Source organism: Pleurodeles waltl, chromosome 7 (assembly GCF_031143425.1).
Source record: "Pleurodeles waltl isolate 20211129_DDA chromosome 7, aPleWal1.hap1.20221129, whole genome shotgun sequence".
Classification (NCBI taxonomy): domain Eukaryota; kingdom Metazoa; phylum Chordata; class Amphibia; order Caudata; family Salamandridae; genus Pleurodeles; species Pleurodeles waltl.
This window is the reverse complement of record NC_090446.1, coordinates 620,889,760-620,907,693: the sequence shown is the minus strand read 5'-3', so window position 1 is coordinate 620,907,693 and position 17,934 is coordinate 620,889,760. Positions and strand designations below refer to the sequence as shown.

At 41.4% G+C, this 17,934-nt stretch overlaps 1 protein-coding gene across 1 annotated transcript in view; it reads right to left on the bottom strand.

The window, feature by feature from the left end:
• The window catches only part of LOC138304482 (uncharacterized), a 69,164-nt gene that overhangs the window by 36,674 nt on the left and 14,556 nt on the right, over positions 1-17,934 (bottom strand). Inside the window, exons 7-11 of the mRNA XM_069244592.1 lie at positions 12,991-13,032; positions 11,279-11,353; positions 8,117-8,182; positions 4,092-4,124; positions 1,486-1,518 (exon numbers count right to left, since the gene is read on the bottom strand). Coding sequence (XP_069100693.1) covers positions 1,486-1,518; positions 4,092-4,124; positions 8,117-8,182; positions 11,279-11,353; positions 12,991-13,032 — 249 coding nt within the window. The remainder of the gene's footprint in view (positions 1-1,485; positions 1,519-4,091; positions 4,125-8,116; positions 8,183-11,278; positions 11,354-12,990; positions 13,033-17,934) is intronic.

The following is a 17,934-nucleotide window of genomic DNA, read 5'->3' as shown; positions in this document are numbered from 1 at the left end:
GGAGAGGAGGAAGTTTAAAAGTACCTTCTAATTTTATGTTTTGTTAAAGTATGTACAGGTAAAGGCTAAAAATAGTGGCTTTAGATAATTCTCCTTTCTTTGTATTGACCAGGACATTAAAATACTGGTGATGCCAGGAGAAAACCTGTCACGTGGCAACCCTAGACATTGCTGCGAAGGTGGGAACTCCTTAAGTAGGGTACTAGAGTGTATGGTCACATTTCAGCAACAGCGGTGAAGTTTCAGCTGTATTTTTTGCTTTATTAGTTTAAAGAGTGTATGTGGGGGCGAAGTGGTTCAGGGAACATGGCGGCCATCTAAAGGAGGCGGTTGTGGAGGGCTCCGTTCCGTGAATGATGCAGTGAAATAATTATGCCTTACTGTGGAAACGTGAAGGTTTGACGGGTCGGCAGTGGGGGTCCGCTTTGCGTTTTTTTTTTGGTTGTATGGCAGTGCAAGGGAGGCAAAGGAGCTGGCGGGAGCACGGGATGCTTTGGAGCCCAGGGTGGTGCCGTTGTTGAGAGCCTCCCTGGAGCTCCTTCAGGTCAGGGAGGCGGCGGCTCGTGTTCCCACCCGGGGGAACCAGGGCAGGGCCAGCACAGGGCCGGATCCCTCAGGAAAGAAGAGCAGGATTTTGAGGACTCCTCAGTACATCGAGGACTTGGTGATTTCAGGTATTGATGGGAAAAAAAACAAGATTTAAAGGATTTGAAGGTTCTGTGCACAAGGGACACGCTTCTTTTGGTATAAGCACTGTATAAATTCATTCAGACCATATGGTGGACAGGGTAAAAGGGCTAGTGGGGTCCAGAAAGGAAGGGGGGAAGGTGTCATCTAAAAATAGTTTGGGACAAGTAGTGTATTCCCCCCGCAGCTCTAAAAAAAGTAAGAAAAGAGTGGAAGTTGAAAGTCTGGTCCCCCTCCAGAAACCCTCTACAGCGAGAAGTAAGGCAGAATACGATAATAGTTCCATTACAAAGAGACTGGATGTGAAGAGTGTTGGAGGTTTGAACTGTAGAAAAGTCAGGGTTACCCCTTCAGTAAGGACTTATTTTTGAGTGTTGCCATATTCACCTAGAATGTCAACCGGGGGGGGGGGCAGTATGCAAGAGCTGGATAAATCAGACAAGTTAGAGTCTGCTGCTAGTTCAGAGGGCATTACCCCAGACCTCCGGGTGGATGGGAGAGGTGTTTTGCAGTATTCCTTTTCTGTGAGATCTGTCGAGAGGCAAGAGGAGGTTAATGCAGTACAAGATTTTCAATCCGTCGGTCCTACATATTGTTGTCAAAACACAAAATGAACAAAGAAAAGCAGCTGGCACAGTACAGCTGCACCTGTTTTTAAAGAACATTTATCAGTATTGTATAAAAAGACATTCGTCTACATTGTTCACTTCTGGTAGCGCTAGTGGTTGGAAGGGTTGCAAGGCATACAAACGAGAAAGTCTGAGACAACTTATTTTTTAAATTAGAAACTGAACTTACCACAAGGCCTCCTGCTGCATTAAGTATACCCCCCTTCAGGAAAGAAACAAGGAACAATTAAAGAGGGTAACCGTCCACTTGAAGACACAGAAAATATGAAACTGTATATGAAAAGCTTTTCTGGCATGTGGGCACATTAACTGGCCATATTAACACACCTTGCACATTTCTTGGCCACACAGAATAGCATTGGAAGGTTAAAAAGACATTTTTACAAAACGATTTCAGTGTAAATGTATACAGCTGACTGTTGTGATGTACACTCTTATTTCTACTGATGTCTTACTGCTCCATTGAGCTAAACTGGTACAGATTCTAAAGAAGAATCCTTACACCATGGAAATATTGCATCCAGATGTGAGCAATACCTTTGTGCCGACCACAACGCATCATGATGTTGGAGCAATCCCTTTTTCATTACAAAGCAATCCTGATCATCCTTCTTTTCTCGTTAGAGGTCGCAGCAGACTGGAGCCTTGGTTTTGGAATATATATATTTATATATATATATATATATATATATATATATATATATATATATATATATATATATATATATATATATACATATAGATATATATACATATAGATATAAATAGATAGATATAGATAGATATACACACACACACCTCAATTATGGGTAAAAAGACGAAAAGAAGGTTATAAGAATTATCGAGATGGGAGTTAGGGAGATGTACCTCTCCAAAAAGATTAGATATAATATAAATATATATCCACAAAAACGTACTGGAATAAATGTGAAAGTGCAGGTATGGTCACCACTACAGTGCATAACTTGCAGAATAGCCATACAATCCACAAATCGCACAAAACTTACAAACAAAATGTAATTAAATAACATAATCAAATCAATAAATGTTCTTACATACATAGTTGTTCCTGTCAAAGTGGTAAAAGTAATGTTATGTAATCTCATCTATGTGGTGGTTTACCACATTTGAAATTCCATTGTTTCACTTAGAGTGAGTGCATGAGCATTGCATTTGGTGTGGAAGTTATGGCTTGCATGTAAAAGTACCTGCAAGTGTCTGAAAAACAACATATTAGTGCTCTATTAAACAATGAATGTTTATTTGTTGAATTTCAGTAACATTTCAAGCAGAAACCTTTCACAAAAATAGCAGTAATAGTGGAGATTTGTGGAGATGAGGGACCTGATTCACAAAGGTAAACTTAGACTTTGATCTAAGTTTAGACCAAAAGTCTAAAATTGGGAGTTTTCAGTACTCACAAAGGTAAATTACCAGTAGTATCTTTACATTTGCACTCTGGGCAGAAACTCTGCATACGAATGGAATCTCTACCCCAAGTGCGGAGATTCCACTCCACACCAGAGTGTACTCTCCACACGGCTATCCGCCCGAGTGTGGGGATTCTGCCCGGAGTGCGGACGTAAAGATGCTAGTCATAACTTACTATTTGTAAGTACCGAAAAGTCATAAACTTAGACTTTTGGTCTAAACTTAGACCAAAAGTGTAGGTTTACCTTTGTGAATCGGGCCTGAAGTGGATATCATAAAATATGGAACAGTTAGTGGTGGATACATTACACCATTAACCAGCAGATTAGATAGCACTGGAGAAGACATAATTAAATCAGTATATGCACAGATTAGGGCACTGGATCTGGGGCATGTACATTGCAACTGAATACTTTCTCAGTTAATTGTAAAATAATGAATCCAATCTTTCTTCAAATTTGTGTACATTTTTTCCCAGTTTGAGAGCATAATTGTTAAGGGAAGCCTGCTTCACAAACATCTACGGACACAAATATGATGTGGGTTCTCAGATTGTTTTGTTGTGTCACATTTTGAGTATGTGGACCCAGATTTACTAAAACTAAAGTAAAATAAACCCAGCGCAAGGTCTTGCTTTGGAATTTTTCAACTCAAATAATGATTTGGATTGGATTGTTGCCTAAAATAACGCAAATTAGCTTTTTGTGCTTCTTTCCACCAACAGGGTTTACCATGAGTGCTACATTGGACTTCCTATACAACCGACTATGAGTTTTGACACAAATTGGTTTCACTAACGTGTAGACAGGTATTTATGCCATAAAATGATGCTTCTTCGAGGCTGGCTTGAAAGTCATAGTAGCAGATGTTTTTCCAAATTGTCATGTTTTTTGCATTGTACAGCACACATACATAGTTTACACAGTATTAAATCATATTTTTTTAACTAGAAGGGTCCCCTTCCAGTACAAAAACTATGCTTGACAGTTCACGAAGACCCATGCAACATGATGCGAGGTTGTGTGCTTTGGCGGATGGCAGTCTAAAGTGCGCCAGCGCAGGGAGAAAGGAAAACAGCATCATATTTTGGAAGATATGATGCTGTTCTGTTCTCTTTCATTCAGTGCAGCGGCCCTGCATTGCACAAAAAGTGAGTAAATCTGACCTGTGAGGTCTACCTATCACTTAACGAAACACAAATGTGCCTGGGGAGAGAAAGTCAATTTTTTTCAGAAAACCTTACTGAGAATATTTAAACATTTAAAATGTGATTCTATCTGTACAGGCAAACAGTAAACTTTAACATAAATTGGCTTCAACAATGAAGTGATTAGGGGGCCTTACCAGAAGACCTCCAGCTAGTCCTGCAATTCCTCCCTGAAAGGAAGAGAAAACAGTTATTAGAGGTACAGGATTTCAAAGAGGAAAGCAGCTCTAACGTCATAGCCAGTTATGGAAAAGTCGCACGAGACGGTTTCTGGAATAAAAGATAGGATGGTATGTTATTTTTCAGGCTAACGAGATCAAACAACACCTAAAGCCATGCTTTATGATCTAAAAGAGAAATACAATGGCCTTGATGCAAAGAGGAATTTTCTCAACACAACTGATATGGTAATGGGCTTTTTTCCTGAAAGATATGTCTAAGTAGGGAGGATTTATAACTACTAATGACCCAGCAGTTCTGTGGAGATGAATTGCCAGGTCAAAAATTTCAAACGGCAGAGTCACCAGGGCCCTACTGTCTGAAACAGTACCCCGATCTCTAAATGAAGCAGCGGGATGGCATTTGCGGAGGGATCAGCAGCCATGAATGTCATTTAGGGGTCCCAGTTGCAACCACTGCCTTATAGACGTCAGTTGTAGCACCACTCTTGGTTTTCTCACAACTTTTTTACTACACTAACAGTGACTAATGTTTCATTATTCACCGTTAATGTAATAAAAAGGGTTAACAATTAGTTGGAATACGGCCTTCCCTGGCAGCTGAAGTAAGTAAATAAAAGTGCTTTTGAAAGTAGGTTGTGTGCATGCTTGGAGGTGTGTGTTTATTTGAGAAAGAGTATGTGTATAGGTGTAATTGTGTGTATGTGTAAGCATGTGTGTGTGAGTGAAATTGAAGGTCAAAGGATGTGTGTCACTTCCACTACCCCAGGCATTTTGGTGCACTGATGTTCATGATCGGGGCCCTGCTGATTTAAGGTGAGCCTCCTGCTGTGTCAAATCCTAAACAGGCCCCTTATTCTCTAACTTTGTTTGTTTCTCCCAAGTACATTTACCACTCCCTTTACTTTTTCTACACCATCCAACTCTATATAAAGTCTTAAATGAAGATTCCAGTGGCACATCCCGTTACCTTAGTCGTGCACCTTAACCTATCCTGTTCTTGCTGAAGGAGCAATAAATGTATTTAGAGATTAGGGCCCAGATGTACAAACACTTTGCAATGGATTTGCATTGCTTTTCTAATTCAAATCCCTAGCAAAGTTCTGGTGGAATTTACAATCAAACGCAAAATGAGATTTGCAAGAAATTGTAACCTACAGTGACTCAAAGCTGTGCAATGCACTGCCTTGCATTACTCTGTGTCCAGGGAGTGTTCCAAGGGAAATGCATGGGTGTTCCCATGCAGCCACCCATAGGTTTTGCCACAAATGTCTATCTACAAAGAACTGTAAGCAGGGATTTTCACCCAAATCCTGCACCTCCTCAAAGCAGGCATAAAGAGGAGGAGTGGTTTCATATGTCCTCGTTTTTCTCCAGTTTTCATGTGTTCTGCATTGTGCAGCACACATACAAAGTGGAAAATGTCTTAATACATAGCTTTTGTTCTGGAAGGGACCCCCTTCTAGCATGAAACCCATGCTTCCCACAATGGGGAAACCCTTGCACTTTGTCACACATGTGTCTGTATTAGTGCATGACAGACATAAGTATACAAGCACAGAGAAAGAGAGTGAAACAGAGCCACATAGAAAATATGATACTATTTTGTTCTTTTACATTCATGCAGAGCAACATTACTTGCTTCCATGCGCTGCATGACTTATATGTACATTTTGGCCTAGTTTTATATCATACAGCAAAGTGCAAAGTCACAAAATATAACAAAATAGAGGTTAATGTTTTTAGGAAAGTAATATTAACTTTTATTGGACGCCCATCAAGTTCCTCTCAAATTAAGGGTCTACTCCTTTAGACTCTTCCATCTTGCACTGTTATTTTTACGTAAAACGCCACAGCTCTTCCTTACTTAGGGGCTCATCCTTTCAGCAAGCTAGAGTCTTTGGCTGAAAACAGAAGGCAGTGTTTTCTAATTAATGTGCATATTAGAGGGTGGATCTTAGGACAGAGGCTGGCAGACTTTCTTAGCTGATGTTAGCCACTAGAAAAGCTGTTTTTTGGCCAGGTGAACTGAACGAAAAAGCATTCATAGGTTTAAATAGATTTTGTATAACTAATTAAGGACCACAAAAATGTCCCAGCAAGATGCAACCTCCCTAATAGAAGGTTTCAAGTGTACCAGTCCTTCTGAGTGGCATTCGACATTTTCAGTTCTTAACGAACATCCACAGCTCTAATGGAATCAGCGTAACAACAGACATTATTTGGAATCTGCCCTACTCCTGTGCCTGCTAGTTAAGGCAGTTTGGGTTCCTGCCTTTCTTTTATAGGGAACTGCAATGGGATCTTTGCCTTCTACTCATGGCAATTCCACTGCAACTGTCAAGTATTGGACATGGCTGTTGCAGAGGAATGTGCAATGCCAACAGCGGACAGCAGTGCCCACTACCGCATTGATGGCCATTCTACTCCTAGGCATATGAAAAGGCACGAGCCCTAAAGTACAAGAGTGTATTTCTATCTCTAAATTGTTGTTGGTAATTATTGTTACTGACGTCTTTTAATTAGCCCAGTAAGAATCTTACAGGGAAGATTGCTCCCCTTAGCCACGTCAGCTAGAGACTGGAAGCCCTGCAAATAAGCAAATCCCCAAACTGCATTCTTTGTGTTGTAATAGCCAATGTGCTACAGTAGCTTTGTTTGCTTCCTTTTCAGGCATGCAGGAGGCAATTTTAGAAGGAACACAGGCAGTGGGCTCGTGGTCCAGCACAGCCAGGGCCCTGCCCATTGGTCTGGGTTCACAAATGAGTCCTGTAGGCCAGTTTTTTTCTTAACCTGTAGAAGTGCTCATATTTGCAGATGTATTGCATGATACTGAGACATATGCTTTTACAGTGGGTACATGGAGGCAGATTGGCATTGTTTCTAAACTGATGTATTTTGAAGGCGTGTGTATTATGTATTGGAAATAATAGAGAATCTTTAGAAGGCACCGAATAAGGGCAAGTTACAAAATAATTCTCCCAGAGTGCCCACTGACCTGGGTGATGTTCATTTGCTCTTTATAGGGTTCACTAGTTTAAATGCATGTTTCGCCATTGAATGTTCAATAATGTGCTGCCACAAGCGTGGACCTGCAATACCTGGTTGTGTGTGACTTAGCTTGTTGGCCCCCTCACAGGTTAATTCAATGGCAGAAAGTTGATTTCACAACATTTACCGCTAACAGTAATGTCCCCAGTAAGGTGTTCCACATCTGAGTGCAGTGATGTGTTCCTGGGCAATACCATTAGACCCAGGCAGCTTGGTATTTTGTAAAATCTCATATTTGAATGTTGATGATGTAGCATCATTTTTGCTTTGTGATTAGGAAAACCCTGCCTGGTACCACTTGAAAAAAATAGTTTTCCTAAATATCGTTTAAAAAAGGTCACCCCATTGTAGTTAATGATAGAAACACTGCACCTAATTAGACATCATTTAGGCAGACGACTTTAGAACACCATATTTATGCCAGAGTGGTTTCCTTCTGTGCAATTGATACATGTTCTGAACTACTCAAGGTGTTTTTAAAATGTCTAATGTCATTAGAGCTGTTTTAGATGCTTAATAGATTTGCATTATACTATTTAATAACTTTATAGTTATGGTAAGAAAAAATGCTGCCTTGCTTGCCGAAGTTCATCTACTTGTTGCCTATTCTAGGCTGGGCTGTGACAGCACGGGTGAATCTTTTGCATATTTGCTTGGAATTTGAACAATTCTGTTTTCGACCGACCGAAGTTTGATTGATAGTGAAATTCTGGCGTAATTGGGTTTGAGCACTCTACATTTTTGCAGCGTGAACAGTATCTCAGATGATGGGATGAGGAGGTACGTAGGAGTCATAGGAAAATCACCTCTGGGAACTTAGTTCTCCCTTCTGCTCGAATACCCTAGAGAATATTTGCCTCTCTAGCTTTCCATGTCTGCATTAGTAGTCATTTAACAGACATGACTTTATGTATTAAAGAAATAGTTTTTACCAATATTCCGGTCAAACAGAGGCCAATGTCACCAGCAGCAAGTCCAAGGCCGTGCAAAACTCCACCCTGTAAGAAGAGAGAAGAAAGTAAGCTACAGACGTCTTCTAGTAGAAGCAGAACAGGTCACACAAACATCTACTTAAACATCTGAAATATTTTAACATTTGTAAACTGGCTCCATATGCCACCCTCGCCTGTTAAATCCATGGGGCAGATTTTCAAACAAAAGTTACACAAACGTGTCCTGTGCTGGAACTTTGCCTGTAAATAACACAAAGCAACATTTTATGCTGCTTTCTATTATTTTTCAGGGAGGAGATGTTCCACGGATGGTACAGATTGTTTCATTGTAACCACGTATAGCTTTAGATGGAAAACCGTACCTACTGATAATAGCAGGCAACGATTTGCACAAAAAAATAATGCCTCTTTGAGACAGGAATAAAAAGCAGGAATGCTTTTATTTCTCTAAACATTTCCCACCTTGCAAATCTGCTTCAGGTATATCTAAAGTAGAGCATTTTAAAAGTTTTTCTAGGCACAGTGTTTTGTAGTGCAACACCACCCTTTCAGTACAAGACCGTGCTAAAAATATTAAGACAACTTTTCACTTAGGTGCCAAGGTGTCTGCATGGCGTTAGGCAAAGTAGATGTGCAGGGGAAAGCAGGACATCCCAATAGATATGGTTCCTTCCCGTTATCTCCCTCTCACACATTGGTTGCTTCGCTACATTTCATGATAGCTTTGTAAATAAATGCCTAGGTGCCTTCTAAGAATGAGGACGTCCTTTGTCTGCAATACATTTCCACAGTATGAAATGTAGTTCTGGTTGCCAAAATATCTCATATACAAGTTATTTTGCCACAATGAATACATCAGGGATGAAGTTGTAAGTCCCCTTCTTAGACATACTGGTGGTTCATTAGAGCCATTTAGCAGTTATTTCTTGGTGCAGTTTCAATGATTATGGCCCTCTTAAACCACTTCTGCAATTCTAAGGGCCATATTTACAAGGCCCATTGCACTACTCGAATGTTACTTTTAGTGATGGTCTAGAGGTGCACATTGCATGCCCATATTTACATGGCCTCGTGAAGTCACCCTGTGTGGCTTTTTATGGCTTTTAAATATGGACTGAGGCAACACCACACCCTGCAACAGGGAGGCGTGCCTTGGGTGTTCCCATGTAACACCCATGGCATTTGACACATACCCAGATTTACAAGGTTTTGTAAACCTGGTAAAGTGCCAAAAGTCTATGCCTACTCAGGGGAGACATACAGGAAGTGCAACAAGGAGAAATAGCATTATTTCTCCTCCTTTTTATCTCTTTCTATGTGAGCTGCATTTTGCAGCACACATAGAAAGAGGAAAATGCCTCTTGTGATTGTTTTTGTGCAGGAAGGGACATCTCCACAAAACAGACATCCTTACACCATGTTGCAAAGATGCCTGCGTTGGCACATTGCAGCCAATTGTGTGCCAGCACAGGGGAAAAGGACAAGAATACACCATATCTTGTAGACAAGTGTGCATTCTTGTCCTTTTGTTTTGACAAATCAAGACTTGTGGGGCTTCTCTGCATTACAACTTTGTAAATATGGCCCTAAATGTTCAAATCTCTATGATACTCATGGTCTCTAGAACTATACTGCCAGATCCTCAGTAATCACTAAGGATACTTCTGTCTGGGGAAATAGGAATACCACAGGACTCAACTTGTCACCTCTGTAGTACAACCTCCCAATTCACATTTTGCACCTTGGAACGTGGGATACACTTGATATATGTGGCGTTTTCTCGCACCTCGGGTTGTGAAAGTTGGAATGTTGCTGTTTTTTCCCAAACAGCATTTGCCAGATTTAACTGATGAAATGTGCTTTGCAATTTCGAACAACTTGTAATCCAATGTGGCTGCTACCTCCCATGTGTACTCAAATCCATATAACCAAGGCACTTCCAGCACTGCCAATCTCTCATCTAACATAATAAATATATGTATCTTCTCTGTCAGATCTGGAAAGCAAGCTAGATCTGTGTTACATTTATAATAGGTAGGCTCTATACAACTATTCTAAATACATGTATTTGTACATTGACATATACATAATAGCTACACTAAACTCCGTTTTCATGTCTATCTAGACCTGTATAATTATAATGATGTTTTTAAAGTATTTTGACACCATTTGGAGTGTTGAAAGAAGGTAATCAAGACATCATGAACCTCAAAAAGGTGCATGACCAAATTCCATTCACAAAGGGAAGGGACCCATCTTCCAGTAAGTGGGATTAGCTTTCAAGAGCTCTGATGAAGATGGCTTTTATAGGTCAGCACCAGTATAGTCAATAGTAATTAAACAACGTATCCCATATTTCAAGGTATTGTCAAAGTAGTATGGCAATATTTACAAATGGTTTGCAGTGGACTCAACTTTCTATAGGCCAGTAGGTTCCTTAGGTTCCCACTCCTTTTTTACTGCTTCCTCTAGGTGGATTCATCTGAGTAACACCCGTCTAATAATTGTACTAATGAATGTTGAAACTAAGAATATCAAGATACAAGAATGTTGTAGACAAAATAAAATAGACCAAAATATCAAAAGGCCAGTGCATACAGAGGACGTATAGATTTACCATTCCTCACGTCACATTGATGTACAAGGACAATGTAAATCATTAAGGTACACGTGAGTGGAGTTAGGTTTAGAAAATGTATACTTACCTTTTGAAATTTTGGGTCCAATATTTTATCCTTGAAATTCATATACATTGATAGTCTTGCTTTGATATTCAGAATGCATTCATGTCTAATTGTTAATGATGTGCATGAGAATATTTTTATATCCACATAGACTGCATGAAAGCTCAAGGCTAAGTGAAGTAGTCTTCTGACTGGTGTGTGGCAAGCAACTCAGCTTTTTATGGTGAGGAATACACCCTCAAACTTCACCCTCAAACTTTGCAGGTGTGCATCTGACATATTGTAGGGAAACGTTACGCTCTACATCATGTTGTGAAGTCCAAAAACCACGCTAAATAGTTATCACTGGTTCAACTGTATCAAAGAGATTGTAAATTAAATCTAAAGACCAGTTATATAACAAGACTTAATCAGCAAATTATAAGGTGTCATGTTTTATATAAAACAGTTAACATACCAGTGCTCCTCCCAGACCAGCAAACAACCCATCACAAGTACGTTCCACGTGTCTAATATTTTCATAATTTCCAATCTAAGGAAATTTTAGAGAGAGAGAGAGACATTTTTAATTGTTCATCGATTACATTATTTTAAAATCAGTTAAATATATGCCATTACAAATATTTCAATAATCACAACATGTTTCAGTGAAGCTATGCTGTTTGATCAAACATCGATGAACATCTGTATTCCTATTACATCCACATTATAATTCACTGAGAGGATGAGAGACCTAGGTAGGTCTGTCAAAATCAAGAATAGACTGACTGCAAAGAGACAGAACGTCACATCTTGTATGGCAGCAAGTTAAAGAGCTCACGATTTGTCTTTAGATGAGTGATAGCAGTCATAACACATTACAATTTCTTCAAGTGGGCAAATAAAAAAATAAAAAAATGTCAAGTCAGGTGTATATATTCAAAAAAGCAAATGGTGCCCTCTGGTGTTGTTATAAATACAGCACCGAGAGAATAAAAAACAGGCATTGAGAAAGGCTATAGGCGTGACCTTTTGTTAGGGGAAATGTTTGGTAATGGTTTGGTGGCTTTGTGAGTGTCACCTCTAGCTGTTTTAGAAAGCAAATGCCAGAAAGAAGAAACATCTTAAGATACAACAATATGACACCTTAGGATACAGCAATATGGAAGCAGAGAGAAGGACTCTTGCTGATTACAATGAATTAGTCGAATTGAACAATACCCTCGAAGAAGTGTATTATGAAAAGGAGCCAGAAGATTAAATTTACATTTTAAATGGTGACTTTAAAAGGTATGCAGAACAAAATAGTGCGTAGTAGATACTTTTGGCAAAAGTCCAGCATTTTATTGCAGCTTTAAGAAACCGATGTGTGTGCACGTCTTTATAAAAAATAAGTTGCACATCGAACAACATGCTAGCTTGACAGCAAAGTGAAGCCAATGAGTGTCAAAGAGCAATTAGTGAATGTAGCTCTATCTTTAGGACAGGTATCAAACAACAAGCACCTCCTGAATTAAAAATCAATAAACATCAATTGAAATGCTGTCATTTCATCAAACTGAATACATTGAAACGAGCATGCTGGATTTTGTCCAATGACAGCACAAGGTATCAGTTATTTAGATTAACTATAAATGATAAAACACATAGTGATCACTATTTACCACTTTGGTGAGTCAGGTAATGTCGACCGAAAGGCGTCACATGTTTGTTTTGAGGCTGTATTTGTGTTTTTAATGAGATTAAACCACAGTAACAAATCTAATATTTTTTCAGAGGGCTGGTGACTGATTTATGGCATTACCACACTTTTGTAGAATATTACTCACGGATATTCTGAGGTGGTTTTATTTTCACATTGCCGGCAATGAATACTCTAGGTATTCAATTCCCTATCCCTTCACCGTGGGAGTTTGAGGCTGGCATTTTTGGAAATGCTGCCATCTGATCTAAACAATCCCAAAAAGCTGAGTAGAGCGCGTAGTTTCATACCTACTGCAGCCTTTGATTAATGTTTAAAGGTGCATCCTTGGCACATGCACGTGTGGGGCAATGGTAATGGCAAGCCAAAATATCTCAACTCTTACTTGGGTATCTCTCATTCCTACATTGAGATGGTTTTCAAAACATCCTAAGGCTGTGCAACTATTCCTAGAAGCGCAATAGTAAAATACAGGATAGCAGCCTTACCTGAGCAATCTTCCTCAGTTCCAGGTAGATGTTGAAGTCATTCTGTGACAAAATAAATCATGTTTAGAGCTTCACCTTCAGACAATGCCAATAAGTTGATGCTTGCCTGATGCTTGTGAAATTTGGACCAGTGGATGGTTGAACAGACATGCAAGACTGTAATATGTGATGTGAAGGAACAGAAAATCAGTAAAACCTAAAAACCAGTTAGGGTTCACGGGGCGCAAAAGGGGCACATGGAGGGAGGGAATACAAATTAAATTAAACAAGTAAAAAACAAATACTTACCTCCTCCTTTGTGTACCTCTTCTCTGTCTCTTGTCACTGGTGCTGCAGGCACAGGCTCCCAGTCTGCCCTGTGGCCAATCCTGATGCTGCTAAGAGCAGTGTTATGATTGGCTGGGAGCACCCAGCCAGGGCACTCCCAGGCAGACTGGGAGACTGTGCAGGCTCTCTCATGTTGCCTGGCTGGAGAGAGTACACTGCGCATGTATGTTTGGCCAGCTCGAGATGGCCAGCCAAACATATATGCACAGTGAGGGGGAGTGCTGTGCAGTCCCCTTCAGTGCACGTCACCCCCGTGGTCATGCCCCTTTCAAAGAAAAGGATAATAAATATAGTTTATTTTCCTTTTCTTTGAAAGGTTTTGCAGCTGCCGCTGCTGGAGGTGGGGGGGGGGGGGGGCGATGCTCCTCCGCCCTTATGGAGGCACCGCCCCTGCTAACAACCACATGACTATATGAAGCAAATATTCTATTTGATCACTAGAATGAAGCAATCAAACTGAAGGAAGGATGATAAAGGCATGTATGTCAGTGGATATTTTGCAATAAGTTAACTAAATCCTGCTCCACCCCTTCACATGTGGCAGGATAGGGGTGAGATGATTATTGTTTGAGCCTTTTTTTTGTGGACAACAAAAGAGAAGAGAAGAGAAGGTCAGGTATAAATAATGCAGGAGGAGCTGAATGATAAGCCAGTGAGCTGAGAATTATCCAGGAGCCCTCAAACAGGTGTTGTTGTAACTGGGGCCTCCTTTTAACAATGATTAATATGTAGTACAGTGTCTCTTTCTTTCCAGCCTCAGCCAGAGTGTGGAAGAAGCCAAATTACCTAACTTTGCAGCAATGTCCAGCTCAACAATCAGAAACTTCTTTATGGCTGAATTCAAAGAGGTCATTCAATTTAGTTTGTGCCCTTCCAATGCTGTTCCCACTAGCACCTTTTTGCCTGGGTCTGCCTTTACTCCATTGGGGTCCAACACAGAAAAGTTCACAAATGTCCCATGCACACTGAAAGAAATGTATAAGTTGTTGGAAATTGCCCTTTCTGCAGGGTTATACCCAATTTTTTTGCCTTTCTCCTATTTTTCTGACCCTCTTTTTTTTTACTATAGGAATATATGTACGTTACCACTGCTAGTCAGTTCTAAGGTGCATGTGTTCTCTCCCCTAAAACTTGGTATGATTGACTTACACTTGTTTAACATATTTAATTTACATGTAAGACCATTGTAAAGTGGTATACCATATACCCAGGGCATGTAAATTGAGTGCTATTAGCGGGCCTGCAGCACTGATTTCACCACCCACAGAAGTAGCCTTTAAAACATGTCTCAAGCCTGCCAATGCAGTGCCTGTATGCGCAGTTTACTGCCACTTTGACTTGGCACTGCAATTTAAATTGCTTACCAAGGCCTAAACTCCCTTTTTACTACACCTAATTCACCCCTACGGTAGGCCCTAGATAGCCCTATGGGCAGAGGGCTGTGTATTTAAAAGGTAGGACATATATCTTTACGTTTTCTGTGGCCTAGTAGTGACAATCGTTTTTCATTACTGTGAGAGCTGCTCCTCTCATAGGTTAGCATTGGGAATTCCCTTTTTTAAATGGTAATTTCTGATCTGGAAGGAGTAGCTTGGGCATATTTGGTAGGTTTGGAATGGTAGAGAGAAATCCTACTTACTTGGGTAGTTGGATTTTACATTAGTATTTTAGAAGTGCCACTTTTAGAAAGTGGGCATTTTTCTGTGCTTGTAGCTATATGTGTGCTTTGCAGTCTTACTCCAATCCACGTCTAGGGCAAAATGACAGCTACACTTTGTGCATACTTTCCAGACAGCCAGAACACAGGAGGAGCTAGGTGTGACTGGAGAGGTATCTCCATCCATCTGCATACTGATAGTGTCCCTGGGCTGGGAGATGGGAAGCAGGGCACACTTACATTTGTATAGGCTGTGTCCTTTCCTCACAAAGTGAGCTGATCTGCCATCTAATGATGGCTGGAACCAGAGATGGGCTGAAAGGGGTTGTGTTACACTTCAAAGGGTTCCTTTGAAGTCACCTAATAAACAAAGACATTTTGTAGTATAAGTACAGGGCCTCTGACCCCATGTTTTTAGAACACTTATGTAAATGGGACTGAACCTCTGTCATCGTGACTGCTGCGCTGCTCAAAGGACTCATCTGGACTGATCTTCTGCTGTTGCTCTGCTACCTGCTATTTGCTGGGTGGTATTAAGAACTAATTTAATTGCTTTTCTACCTGTTGCCCTGCTGCAATCTGTCCCTTGACTCTGTTCTGCAAGGGCACTGTGGTGCTGCCTGGAGAGATCACCAACAGGTGTGCTGGATTGGTTGTGCTGGACACTCAGACTACTGCAGCCTGCCTTGTGCTATCCCCTTGTTCTCCCATGGAGCCCAATGAATGGTGGTTGCTGGTTGCGCTCCTGGATTCCATAAGTATAGTGTCTGGGGAGCGCTTCCTTTTCCACTAGTCTGACACCTAGTGAAGGGAGAGCGCCACATTGTTTTTTGTTTTTTTTTGGTCTTGTAGCGCATGGTGAGCGCTTCATCACTTTACCTTATTGATTGTGCCTTGCTTGCATGGAGCACTTCCCTTTTCATCAACGGCATGTGGACAGCCCTTCGGTTATTCCCTCTCTAATGGCCAACCTTAACGTGTGGTGCACCTTTGCGGAGCACTGCCTCAAGGAATTGTCAGGGTGGGTGGTCATTCCCCATGCTGCCTTTCCAAGGGAACCCCCTGTGCTAGGCCCTCTCCCCATTAAACAGAACCACCAGCACTGAGGTCTCCCCTGCTGCAGGAGAACGTGGACGGGTGAGCCTCTCCCTTGCCGCCATACCGTGAGACTCCCCTTAAGAACTGTCCTCCTCCTCTGCCAGCAACAGGGCTGCAAACATGATGTGGACAAAGCCAGCACGGCGCCGTCATCATCGGCCCAAGGATTTGAAGCCCAACGCAGTGCAGGATGGCAGTGGTTACACCTCCCGATAAACTCAAGTTTGTGACGTGGACCCTGCGGTTGCTGCAGTGTCCCTGAGTCCAGGACTGAAGCCGCCAGCCAACTCCTGAAGGTACTTTGTCAACATGGGCAAGCTCTGCCTGTAAGCGCCTTGTCCCGTCCTGTGGCTGGGACCACCATACATTGGGTTTTTTACCGACCCTGAGAGCCCTGCGAGTCAGTAGTCCCCCACTGACCAATGGAGCCTAGTTCTCTTGTTATGGCACGACCATGGAGCTCGTACCCTGCGTGGGAGCCAGCAAAGCCAAGTGTGATCAGGGGTGCCAATGCCTGCACGGTACCAGGGTCATACCTGCAGTGTTCTCCCATAGATTCCCCCTTGGATGTAGCCTGAGAGGTGAGGGCTCTCCCTTGCACTCCTGTTGAGCCCATAATAATCACCAGTGGGTTGTGGGCTACCATTCCTACTTTGTCCAGATAATGAGTAATGCCTCTGGACTTCCATAATGTGCCCAGTTCCTATGCTTTGTGTGTCATGGTGACACTGAGTGATTTGTGTTCTTGGTTATAACATTCCATAACCTGGTAATATGTTGTATGCTGTTTTTATTTTGTGCCTCTCACATCTTTAGGATAACAAGTACTATTTCAGTAATTGCACCTTAGGCACCCTAATCCTAATCTGTTGTGTTTCCTGACATACGTATGGGCTGATCTATTGATACCTACCATATTGATTCTTTCATCTTTCTCTGAATACTGGTCCTTTTGGTATAATATGTATCGTATTTGTGACTGATGTCATTACTGGTCAAGTCATATATAAATAATATAGAAGTATATTTTTTATATGATCTGGAGTCTCTTTTGTGGTGTATTTATTGTATCTCTGGTGTGAGTGTGTTGCACAAACACTTTACACCTGACCGCTAAGGATAAGCATGTTTGCTCAGTGACAAGTTACCAGGGGAGTGATGACAAGTGACTTTGGTGTGTAACTCACTTGCCCTGACTAGAGTGATGGAGTCTGCCTGACTAAGGTGCAGACCCAGGCAACCAGATACCCCATTTCTAACAGAAATGAGTGAGGAACATTTGTTATACTGTGTCTGAAGAAGAAAAGCCCAGCTCTGTAGATCTGTCTTTTGAAACAAATATAGATGAAGACAGATTGAAAATGGCAGTTAACAATGCAGACAGTCATACATTTGGTGGGCCAGCCAACTTGGGTGGTTGAAGAGTGTGCTCCTGGCTCACCGGTCATATTGCCGTGACCCTCACTCACATTGACTCCAGACAGTCCTTGATTTAGACATGAATGACATGAAGTGGAAAGATCACTCAAGATTTAGCTGCAGAAGGCAGACAATAAGTCAGAACCCTTGCATAAAGGGTGGGAAAAACTACCAAAGGGCAGTGGTCCTTGAGGGGGCTTCCTCCTTCACCACATGACACAGTCATGAGCTCTCAGGTTAGGGGCCCAACGCTTCTGCACAGTGCCAGCTGAAAACAGAGAGGTGATAGGCCCATTCCAAGATGCCTAGGAAACCACATCGATGGATGAGGAGCAGTAATGATCAAAGCTAGTAATTTAAAGAGAAGGAAGGATGCAGCTCAGACTGTGGAGGCCAACAGAGAGAGGGAAAAGAACGGCAGCAAAAGAATTTAAGGACAGGTG